This window comes from Portunus trituberculatus, chromosome 2 (genome assembly GCF_017591435.1).
Source record: "Portunus trituberculatus isolate SZX2019 chromosome 2, ASM1759143v1, whole genome shotgun sequence".
Taxonomy (NCBI): Eukaryota; Metazoa; Arthropoda; class Malacostraca; order Decapoda; family Portunidae; genus Portunus; species Portunus trituberculatus.
In genome coordinates, this window is record NC_059256.1 from 11,695,192 (window position 1) to 11,707,691 (window position 12,500).

General features: G+C 45.2%; 1 protein-coding gene and 1 long non-coding RNA gene across 2 annotated transcripts in view; one reads left to right on the top strand and one right to left on the bottom strand.

The window, feature by feature from the left end:
* LOC123505734 overlaps positions 1 to 50 on the top strand; it is a 1,339-nt gene extending 1,289 nt beyond the window's left edge. Inside the window, exon 2 of the long non-coding RNA XR_006675246.1 lies at positions 1 to 50. This exon is cut by the window's left edge and continues 1,019 nt beyond it. This is a non-coding gene — a long non-coding RNA (uncharacterized LOC123505734).
* Positions 51 to 3,947: 3,897 nt separating this feature from the next.
* Positions 3,948 to 10,241, bottom strand: LOC123505691. Its single transcript, XM_045257339.1, has 4 exons — positions 10,064 to 10,241; positions 7,953 to 8,080; positions 6,058 to 6,166; positions 3,948 to 4,782 (listed from the first exon to the last, which is right to left on the bottom strand). The coding sequence occupies exons 2-4, from the start codon at positions 7,974 to 7,976 to the stop codon at positions 4,007 to 4,009; spliced, it is 909 nt and encodes a 302-aa protein (XP_045113274.1). The 5' UTR covers positions 7,977 to 8,080; positions 10,064 to 10,241; the 3' UTR covers positions 3,948 to 4,006.
* Positions 10,242 to 12,500: the final 2,259 nt, after the last annotated feature.

A 12,500-nucleotide genomic window follows, 5' to 3' on the forward strand; every position in this document is an offset into this window, starting at 1 on the left:
TAATATGTTACAATGATTACCTGTCTGAAATATAATTACAAATATCTAAATTATTGTTATTTCTCCTCCTCCTCCTCCTCCTCCTTCTTCTTCTTCTTCTTCTTCTTGTGACTTCTTTTGATTATTACTACTACTACTACTACTACTACTACTACTACTACTACTACTACTATTTGTAAAGAAAAAGAAAGCTCTCTCTCTGCTACTACTTCTTCTCTATTTGTCTCTCTGAAAGTCTCTCTCTCTCTCTCTGTCTCTCTGTTTTTCCATGATTGTGTGTGTGTTCTCTCTCTTTCTCTCTCTCTCTCTCTGTTTTTCCATGATTGTGTCTCTCTCTCTTTCTCTATCTCTCTGTTTTTCCATGATTCTCTCTCTCTCTCTCTCTCTCTCTCTCTCTCTCTCTCTCTCTCTCTCTCGTTGGCAAGACAGTTCTTCTGAGACTATCACAAGGAGGGAGCAACAACACATGGTAAAAGAAAGAAAAAGAAAGAGAGAGAGGAAGAAAGAAAGAAAGAGAGGAAGAAGGAAAAGAAAAAGGAAAGAATGAAGGAATGAATAATGGAAAAAAATAGAAACATGATTAATAGGAAAACAAACACAAAACAGGATACAGAGTTAGACAGAGCATATAGAGTTAGAGCATAGAGTTAGATAGAGCATAGAGAATTAGACAGAGCATAGAGTTAGACAGAGCATAGAGAGTTAGACAGAGCATAGAGTCAGACAGAGCATAGAGTTAGACAGAGCATAGAGAATTAGACAGAGCATAGAGTTAGACAGAGCATAGAGTCAGACAGAGCATAGAGTTAGACAGAGCATAGAGTTAGACAGAGCATAGAGAGTTAAACAGAGCATAGAGTTAGACAGAGCAGAGAGTCAGACAGAGCATAGAGAATTAGAGAGAGCATACAGAGTCAGACAGAGCATAGAGAGTCAGACTGAGCATAGAGTTAGACAGAGCATAGAGTTAGACAGAGCATAGACTCAGACAGAGCATAGAGTTAGACAGAGCACAGAGATAGAGAGTCAGACAGAGCATAGAGTCAGACAGAGCATAGAGTTAGACAGAGCATATAGAGTTAGAGCATAGAGTTAGATAGAGCATAGAGTTAGACAGAGCATAGAGTCAGACAGAGCATAGAGTTAGACAGAGCATAGAGAATTAGACAGAGCATAGAGTTAGACAGAGCATAGAGTCAGACAGAGCATAGAGTTAGACAGAGCATAGAGTTAGACAGAGCATATAGAGTTAGACAGAGCATAGAGAGTTAAACAGAGCATAGAGTTAGACAGAGCAGAGAGTCAGACAGAGCATAGAGAATTAGAGAGAGCATACAGAGTCAGACAGAGCATAGAGAGTCAGACTGAGCATAGAGTTAGACAGAGCATAGAGTTAGACAGAGCATAGACTCAGACAGAGCATAGAGTTAGACAGAGCACAGAGATAGAGAGTCAGACAGAGCATAGAGTTAGACAGAGCATAGAGTCAGACAGAGCATAGAGAATTAGACAGAGCACAGAGTCAGACAGAGCATAGAGTTACAGAGCATAGAGTTAGACAGAGCATAGAGAATCAGACAGAGCATAGAGTTAGACAGAGCATATAGAGTTAGACAGAGCATAGAGAGTTAGATAGAGCATAGAGAGTTAGACAGAGCACAGAGTTAGACAGAGCACAGAGAGTTAGACAGAGCACAGAACAGAGCATAGAGTGTGAAACAGAGCATACAGAGTCAGGCAGAGCATAGAGAGTGAGACAGAGCACAGAGTCAGACAGAGCAGAGTTAGACAGAGCACAGAGAGTTAGACAGAGCACAGAGAGTTAGACAGAGCATAGAGAATTAGACAGAGCATAGAGAGTGAGACAGAGCACAGAGTCAGACAGAGCAGAGTTAGACAGAGCACAGAGAGTTAGACAGAGCATAGAGAGTTAGACAGAGCATAGAGTTAGACAGAGCATATAGAGTTAGAGCATAGAGTTAGATAGAGCATAGAGTTAGACAGAGCATAGAGTCAGACAGAGCATAGAGTTAGACAGAGCATAGAGAATTAGACAGAGCATAGAGTTAGACAGAGCATAGAGTCAGACAGAGCATAGAGTTAGACAGAGCACAGAGTTAGTATCAAGTATTCTCTCTCTCCCTTTAGAAGTATCTTATGAGAAAAAAATTGCTTCATGATTGAAATAAACGCTGATTCCAAACCACGTCAAATTGCAAGGCTCTCCTGTACTGTATTGCATTGCCTACTTTCCTGAGACCTTTCGGCACACTATCACCTCAGATATTGAAGTGTCTATGGCTTGAAATTCTGTCCAATAATTGTGAAGCTTATTTTCCAGCTTGGAGAGTGTGCAGGTGTCATGGCCTTGTAATCTAGCCTTCCTTATACCACGTAAATTCTCTACTGGTGAAATATCTGGTGAAATGCCTAGCCAATCTTTCACAGTGCTGATTTTTGAGAATTTTGTAGCCATTCTGTGAGTGTCTGATCAGTGTGAGGTGGTGTCCCAGCCTCCTTCGAGTGTCACATTGGGTCTTCTCAAATGATGACTCAAGATACAGTTCTAAATGCAATTAATTACCTCCTCTTTAGTCATAGTAGTGACTGTACTGGGAAAATATTGAGTGAGAGATTGAGTGAGGAAAATATCGAGTGAGGAAAATATCGAGTGAGGAAAGTATTGAGTGAGGGAAATATTGAGTGAGGGAAATATTGAGTGAGGAAAATATTGAGTGAGGAAAATATTGAGTAAGGAAAATATTGACTGGAAAATACTGAGTGAGGAAAATATTGAGTGAGGAAAATATTGACTGGAAAATACTGAGTGAGGAAAATATATCGAGTTTCAAGAAATTAGTTTGAAGTAGAGAAAAGGTGTATTTTGAAAAGGTGTATTTTGAAAAGGTGTATTTTGAAAAGGTGTATTTTGAAAAGGTGTATTTTGAAAAGGTGTATTTTGAAAAGATGTATTTTGAAAAGGAGTGTACTTTGAAATGAGACAGAGAAAATATTTAGAGAGAAATTATTTACAGTTACAGACAATATGAATTAGACAAGAATAAAATAATAATAATAATAATAATTGCTGACTTTAGAGAACCATTTGAGAGAGAAAAACATTTGGAATTAGTGAAAAATATTACAAGTTTGAGAACAAATATTATGAGTCAAAATAATGTTAGTTAGGAAGGTTGTGAGTTAGGAGAGGAAATGTTCTGAATTAGTGAAAACATTATGAGTTATGAACAATTCTTCCTCCTCCTCCTCCTCCTCCTCCTCCTCCTCCTCCTCCTCCTCCTCCTCCTCCTCCTCCTCCTCCTCCTTCTTCTTCTTCCTCCTCCTCCTCCTCCCCAAATAAATGGATTAAATAGAGAGAACAAGAAAACAAACAAACAAACAAATAAATAAAACACACATGGGTACTTACACATGTGCATTTTCTGTGCAGGGACGTCTGTGTGTGAGTATGTCCATGTACGTACACACACACACACACACACACACACACACACACATGAAGAGTCTGAAAAAGAATTATTATTATTATTATTTATTATTATTATTATTTTCTCTATTTTTTCATCTATTCATTTATATATTTCATTTATTATTACTATTATTATTATTATTATTATTTTTCTTATCTTTTTCTCTTCTTTTCTTCTTCTTCTTTCTCTATATCCATCTTCTTCTTCTTCTTCTTCTTCTTCTTCTTCTTCTTCTTCTTCTTCTTCTCCTCCTCCTCTTCTTTCTTCACAACTGTTGTTTGTTTTACTACTACTACTACTACTACTACTACTACTACTACTACTACTACAACTACTACTTCACCACACTAACACCAATTATGCAAGGTTAGGTTAGGTTAGGTCACAAATTTTGACCACAAAGGGGAAAGAAAAACAAAAAACAAAAATATGATTAAAAACATGTGTATTTTCCATGAATACAACACACACACACACACACACACACACACACACACACACACACACACACACACTCAAAGCAAAGAACTCAAGAAAGTGGTTAGTGAATTTTGAGTTTTTCCTCCTCCTGTCAGCAAATCACTCTTGGCAATCTCTTTACCCATAATTCTCTTCAGGTTGGCCACTTTCCTCTCCCTCTCTCTTGATTTAGCAGTAGGGGTTGGGGCAGGGGGGGGCTGGCAGGGTACACTCTTAATTTCCACCCTGCTAACATTTTTTCTGGGTTTAAAGACTCCTAAGGGAACTTTCTGTCTCTTTAGGGATTTTTTCCGTGTGTCTAGGGCACTTTTGGCTCCGTCTAGGGCAATTTTGCGCTTTTCTAGGGTAGTTTCCGGCACTTCTGGGGTACAAGTGTCAATTTCCGACATTGTGAAGACCGACTTGCAACTTTCCTCAGTATTTCCGGCCACAGGACGCGAGGAAATCAACAAACCGGCATTAACTTCCTTACACCTCTTCTTCTTCTTCTTCTTCCTCCTTTTCTCCACCTCCACCACCTCCTCCACCTTTTCTGTGTCTGGCACAGCAAAAAGCTCCTCCTTCTTATTCCCACACACATGACACAACACCTCCATCATGTTCAAACGGCCTTCAAATCGCCACAGAAGACGTTTATCTCCCTTTGTCAGCTTGCCAGGCTGTCTCCTTGACCGCTGGAGAACCCGCCTCAGTCTGCGCTCATTTCTCGCCTTCCTGGGACAGCCGGCGATGCGAGGGCGGAAGAGATCGGCCATCCAGGGAGTGCTGCAGGTGGGACACTGGATGTAGCCCCCAGCCAGGCGACGCACACCTGGAAAAGAGGCTGTCATTGGTCTGTGTGTGTGTGTGTGTGTGTGTGTGTGTTTACCTAGTGTTCAAGTGGGGCTCCTAGTGACCTGTCTCCATATCTCCATTTGTGTAACTTGTCCTTCAATTTGTGGACACTTTGTGGTGTTACAATGTCTTCACTTAATCCATTCCAGCTGTCAACTGTCCTGTGTGGAAAACTGAACTTCTTGATATTCCTGACACTGACTTTTCATCATTTTCTTGGAGTGTCCTCTTGTTTGTGTGTCCCTGCTCCGTGCTCCGCCAGTGTTACCAGGTCTTGTCTGTCTATCTTCTCCATATGGTTTAATAACTAACTAGGTCTCCTCTTTCCTGTCTATCCTTCAAAGTTGGCAGCTCCATCTCCTTCAGTCTTCCTTCATAGGCAAGGTCTTTTATTTCAAGGCCCATCTTTGTAGCAGCCCTTTGTAACCTTTCTAGTTTCTTGATGTCTTTGTGCCTGTATGGCGACCACACCACACCACTGGTGCATATTCTAGTGTGGGTCTTATCATAGTGGTTAAGATCTTTTTCATCACACTTTCCTCCATGTCACTGAAAGCTGCCCTCATGTTCCCTAGTGTCTTGTGTGTTGCAGAAAATAATCTATCTATAGGTCTGTCTGGAGTGTTGCATCTATAGGTCTGTCTGGAGTGTTGCATCTATAGGTCTGTCTGGAGTGTTGCATCTATAGGTCTGTCTGGAGTGAGGGTGTCTTGTATAAAACTACAAAAAACAATACGATTTCCACTACCACCACCACCACCACCACCAAACACTACCCCGGTAAAACTTAGAAAACTTACCCAAACCAACACAACAGAAAAACAAAAGAACAACAAAAAGACAGAGAAAAAACAGACCCCAAGAGAGAGAGAGAGAGAGAGAGAGAGAGAGAGAGAGAGAGAGAGAGAGAGAGAGAGAGAGAGAGAGAGAGAGAGAGAGAGAAATCCTAACCTAAACATTTCTCCTTCCTTCTCTGTTTCCTTACCATTCTTCCTTCCTTCCTTCCTTCCTTGCTTCCTAACTTCCTTGCTTCCTTCCTTGCTTCCTTCCTTCCTTCCTTCCTTCCTTCCCTGCCTGTAAACACTGGGCAGCCAACGTTCCCTACCTCTGCATTTGGTGTGGTGTGGTGACCAGGAGTTTGATCCACCAAGGAAGGACAAAACCACTCCTCTACTTACAAAATACTTACACATACTTGTGACTCAAACAGGAGATGAAACAAGGACACCCAATCTATCCAAACCCAACTCACCAGCACTCCTTGTGGCTCTGAGGGTGCGGAAATGTGCGGCCAGGATGGAGCGCGCCACGTCCAGGGTCACCTCACCACCACACTCCATCAGGGCCTTCACGTGGCGGACCTGTGGTGCAAGTGGTGGTAGTAGTAGTAGTAAATATGTCTCTGTCTCTGTCTCTCTCTCTCACACACAAGCACTTCCAAGCATTATGGGAGTTGTGTGAAATAATTATGAAGGAAAAATGGGTTGAACATCTGGAAGAGGAACAAGTGATAACAAACAGACAGTTTGGGTTCAGGACAGGACGGTCAAGTGTGTCAGATTCATCAAGCTTCTACTGGAGAGTTACAGAAGGACTGGAGAGCACAGACGGACGGTGGACACAGTATGCCTGGACATTAAAAAGGCTTTTGACAAAGTCCCTCATGGCAGACTACTTTGGAAGTTAGAGAGCATAGGAGGACTGCGAGGAACTCTGTTAGATTGGATAGGGATGATTTGAAAGACAGGGAGCTGAGAACTGTGATCAGAGAGACACACTCATCTTGGGGTAAAGTAACCAGCGGAGTGCCACAAGGGTCAGTGTTAGCCCCATTATGTTTCAGATTTACATAAACGACACTCACAATGGGGTAAACAACTTCATTAATGTATTTGGTCAGGATTGCACTGGCCTGTCCAGGATGGGGAACACTTTGGCGCACAGAACACACCTTGACTTTTGGCTCAGCGCTCATGTGGAACAAGTCACAAGGCCAACCAATCACTGCACACGTTTATATTGAGACAGAGGGACACACACAAACACACACACAGAGGCTAAGGAAGTGAGGGAAGTGAGGAGGGGAAGTCACATCTCTTATTCATCTATTCCTACTAACACAAAGTTTTATAACAATACTTCTGAGGTAATAATTAACCCCTTCAGTACTGGCATGCATTTTTACCGCGTGTTTTGTGCACCATTAGACCATTTTATTGACATTAGCAAGGGTGTATGGAGGTCACAAGATTAATGGCCAGTCTTCACTATTTTAACCCCTTCAGTACTAGGACACATTTTTACCTTGAGTTTTGTGTACCATTAGACCATTTTATTGACATTAGCAAGGGTCTATGGAGGTCACAAGATTAATGGCCACACTATTTTAACCCCTTCAGTACTGGGACACATTTTTACCTTGAGTTTTGTGTACCATTAGACCATTTTATTGACATTAGCAAGGGTGTATGGAGGGCAGGAGATTAATGGCCACAGTCTTCACTATTTCAACCCCCACATGAGTTTCTGAAGCTGTGGAAAATCACCAACTAGTCACCACAAGGAGTATGGAAACACGTCATGCTACTGAAGGGGTGAACTCTTTGGCTGAGCAGTGAGTGTTGAATAAGGTGGTTTACCTAAGAACACAAGACAAGAGGGAAGCTGCAAGAGGCTGCCCGGCCTGTACGTGGCAGTCCCTGTGTGTTTAATTCCATCTATCTTCATTTAAATGTACAAAATATTTCCTTCGTGTTATTAAGAGAACAAATTACTGGAACAAGGAAAGAGGGACAGTGTTGAAGGGTCTGACGGACAAACACTCACCACCGCACAATTTGCACCAACGGACACCGCCTCACCCCCAAAGTGTCCGTCACCGCCAGCCACCACTGGATCAGGTTAGGGGAGACAATGTTAGGCTAGGTCAGGTTAGGTCAGACAAGATTTGATTAGTTTAGGTTAAGTTAAGTTAAATAAGGTTAGGTTAGGTTAGGTTAGGCTCAGTTAGGTTAGGTTAAGTTAGGTTTGGTGTTAGAGTAAGGCAATATTAAGACAGGTTAGGTTAGGTTAGGTTAGGTTAGGTTAGGCTGGGTATTAAATCAAGCAATATTAGGTTAGGTAAGGCTCCTCTGACTGGACACTCACCTCCACCTCCTCCACTGAAGCCATTGAAGGGAGGCCCACCACACTACCCTCTCCCTCTCCCTCTCCTTCTCCTCTCTCTCTTCATCCTCCACCGCCATCATCACCTCTGTTGCTGCCATTGTCTTCACCTGCGGGAGAGGAGTAGTAGTAGTAGTAGTAGTAGTAGTAGTAGTAGTAGTAGTAGTAGTAGTAGTAGTAGTAGTAGTAGTAGTAGTAGTAGACAGAAAATAGTAGAGAAGAAGAGGAAGAATAAAGAAGAAGAAGAAGAAGAAGAAGAAGAAGAAGAAGAAGAAGAAGAAGAAGAAGAAGAAGAAGAAGAAGAAGAAGAAGAAGAAAAGAGGAAATAGAAAAAGTGAAAATGAGATACAAGAAAAAGAAGGAAAAAAAAGAAATCAAAGAAAAAAAGGAGAAAAGGAAACAACAAAAACACAACAGGATCTCTAAACAAGGAAAACAAACCCACAACTACAAAACACAACACACACACACACACACACACACACACGGCCCGGTAGCTCAGTGGTTAGAGCGCTGGCTTCACAAGCCAGAGGACCGGGGTTCGATTCCTCGGCCGGGTGGAGATATTTGGGTGGAGATATTTGGGTGGAGATATTTGGGTGGAGATATTTGGGTGGAGATATTTGGGTGTGTCTCCTTTGACATGTAGCCCCTGTTTACTGTTTACTGTTCACCTAGCAGTGAGTAGGTACGGGGTGTAACTGGAGGGGTTGTGGCCTTGCTTTCCCGGTGTGTGTTGTGTGTTGATGTGGTCTCAGTCCTACCCGAAGATCGGTCTATGAACTCTGAGCTTGCTCCATAATGGGAAAGACTGGCTGGGTGACCAGCAGACGACCAAGGTGAATTACACATACACACACACACACACACACACACACACACACACACACACACACACACTGCATAGTGGTGGTGGTCGAGAGGGTCCTGGTTCGAATCCCGAAAAGCGCCGAGGCAAATGGGCAAGCCTCTTAATGTGTGGCCCCTGTTCAGCCAGCAGCAAATAGATACGGGATATAACTGGAGGGGTTGTGGTCTCGCTTTCCCGGTGTGTGGAGTGTGTTGTGGTCTCAGTCCTACCCGAAGATCGGTCTATGAGCTCTGACCTCGCTCCATAATGGGAAAGACTGGCTGGGCAAGTGTAGCCAATCAGAGCAGTCTGTAGAGAGAAGCCACTCTGAATCAGTCTATGGAAGGTGTCTGAACGGTGGCCAGGCAGGGCGTCGCCTCCATCGCTGGATCTTACCAACACAAATAACGCAATGACTTTATATTAATTTCTCAGCGTTGCCAGTCAGGTTAGGCCTGTTTGTTTTGGTGTGATCCGTTTAAATGTGTTGGATAAAGTTCATTTGTTCTGAGGAAGATGTCTCAGCGGTGCGTGTCGCCTTGCCCAGCTCAGGGCAGGTCAGGGCAGGTTGGGTTAGACTCTAGTTAGGGTTGAATACTAAGTTAAATAGGTTATTTTAGATTAGGTTACGTTAGGATAGGTTAGACTCTAGTTATGGTTAGGTTACACTAGTCAGGGTTGAATGCTAAGTCAAACAGGGTGGTGTAGCGGTGATGAGCGGCGGTGGCAGCAATTCATGAAGGAAGGAGGGAGGGAAGAAAAAAAAAAAAAAACTGATTTTTTTTTTTAGGGAAACCAAGTGCAGACTGATTCCAAACGGGCCAAATCCACTACGAAAAATGAGTTTGCTGGGGAAGTGAGGTGTTGGTGCCAGTGTATAAATTTCCCCTGAAGGGCCAAAGGGTTGATTGAGGGACGTCTCTATAAGCAGAGTGCCTTTACTTGTGGCAGGTTTTCAATCTATTTGCACTTTGTTCCTTTGCAAATCAGTATTTTGTTTACACTGAGCCCTCTCCTTCCTAAACATACGGTTTGTCCCTCACAAGGTAATGGTTTGCCATGGAAACACTGCAACACTACCAACTATTGTGTGTGTTCTCTCTCTCTCTCTCTCTCTCTCACAGCAAACAGAGTGTGAGTGTGTGTGCGGACAATAACGGAAAAGCGGCTGCTGGCATCACAAACCGCGCCACAGAGGCAAGTGACTGGATGTCTACACTACGGTGGTGCCGGAAATGCTCACCAATCTCAAGGAAGGTCAACACTCAGACTTCCTGACAAAATATAAGGTGCAGGTGACAGCCACACAACTGACACACTCCAACAGTGCCACAAGGCGGTGCGGCGGTGCAGCGGCCACACGTGCCTGACACACACACACACACACACACTGTTGTGGTGGTCAAGCTTGGAGGGATGCACGCCTAAATTACATTCAAGTTTATTTACTTTACAATTTCTGTAAGTGAATATCAATGTATGTATGTATGTTACGTATGTGTATAAATATATTTGTGTGTATATGCAGTGTGAGGCAAGCATGGAGTGAGAGACGTGCCTCGTGTCTTTCTGGCGTATTATAAATTTTCGAGATGCTTAGCAATTGTGAAAAGAAAATTACTTTATCATAATACTTCATTGCATTAAATTCTAGTAGTAAATACATCGAAAATCCCTCTATAATAGTACTACTAGTAATAATGAACCAATAGGTAATATTCCCCTTCTTCCTCCGTGAAAACCTTTCATCGACAGCACTCTCCATCAGGGGAAGCAGCGACCACAGGGAACTCATGCGATAAGAAGAGCTCAGCGCTGCCGCTTCAGATTGTCAATATTATTATTTGTAGAATGATGGAAACATTCGCTATTAATGTACTGAAGCAACAAACACTGAATTGCATCATGGGAAGTGGGAATAAGGTCTAAAACTGCAATGCACGACACTACTCACCCACACCACACACACACACACTCTCTCTCTCTCTCTCTCTCTCTCTCTCTCTCCACCTGCATCAGGAGTTGGGGTGAAGGTGACAAGCAAGGGTGATAAGCCTCCTCTCCATGTCCCTCTTCACCCCTCACACACACACACACACACACACACACAGTCATCTGTCGTTACAAAGTTTCTACCATTCCACCATTCACAGTTTGCTATTTATTCACTATGTATTTGTACTTCATAGTCACTATGTCAAATTCTCTCCCTCCTCCTGTCCTTCCCCTAGATTCTGGACACATTACGTTGTGTAAGTTTGAAAGGAAATGAATACGTGATATTATTTGCTTTAGTTTTACTAGAAAGTTCATTTATTAGACACACATCAATAAATTTACTCTACATTTCTAAGCTCTGTCTGAACTGTAAGTCTGTGAGCACCAGGCAGTGCTCTGCGAGTCTGTCACTGCGTGTCTATATATTACTCTATAATCTATAGGTGGCGCAATGCATACACATCCGCATCCACACATCCTCCGTAGAGTGCGGATGCGGATGTGGATGCGAATATATATTTTACCACAAATGCGGATGCGGACGCGGAGGCGGATGTTCAGTTTATCACAACTAAGGACGCGGATGCGAATGCAGATGTGAAAAAAATAAGCGGATGCGGATGCGGCTATCCGCTACATCTGTAGTAGGTATACAGGTGAGTGTACTGCCAGTGTCAGCATTGCTTGAAACATTAAATGTGGACCAAGTGTCGCTTGTTTCGGTAACGTGACAGTAAACATGTAGAGAAGGAAGGTGTGCCGCGCCGCCACGCCCACCCCACGCCCAGGCCAACGACAGCAGCCAGCCAGCCAGTTAGGCAGGCAGACAGGGGAGGGCAGGGTGGCGCGACACAGGCGGCAGGGTCAGCACTGCGCCAGGGGCAGGGGATGGTGGAAGGCGTTGGGCAGGGCGGAGGCAGGGGCGGGCGCCAGGGGGTCTCTGTTGCGCACGGCGTTCTGCAACGCTGAGAGCGCCGTGCCCGCCACCAGGATGTGCTGAGCCGCCGCCATCACCACCACCACCACCAAGTGCATGGCGCGGTCACGCAGCCAGCGCAAGGCCTCCGCGGGGCACGACCTGAGGTGTAGCACGCGGCGCAGCCCTCGCCTCCATGCCGCGCCGCGAACCGCCTGCAGGGCCCGCAGGTTGTGGTGCAGGCAGGGCAGGGCGGCTTCGGGGCGGCAGCAGGAGGGCGGCACGGCACTGTGGTTCAGCAGCCACGCCGCGGGGTCGCCGCTCCACCCGAGGCCGCAGCAGCCCAGGAAGAACTGCACGTCCTCCAGGGCGGCGTGGAGCGCGGCGTCCCTGGCGTGGCCCGCCTCCAGGGCCTGCCACCGCTGCGTGGCCTCGTCCATGGACAGCAGGCCACTCCAGCTACCCACCACCACCCACACCACCGCGCCGCCCGCCACCACCACCGCCTGGCCCCACAGCGCCCAGCGCGCCGCCCCAAGCAGGCCGCGGTGTGCGCCCCGCCCGGCCGGTCTGCCCCCCGCCACCACCAGCGCCATCCCTGTCACCACCGCCGCCGCGCCACTGGTGACGGCCTGCAGCAGCAAGACGGGGCGCCGACCCCCCAGCAGGGCACGCACGGCCAGCACGGGAGGATAAGCGGCGGTGGGCAGCACGTGGTCCAGGATGGGTGGGGCGGGGGGCGGGGGCGGCGCGGCACAAAGCAGCA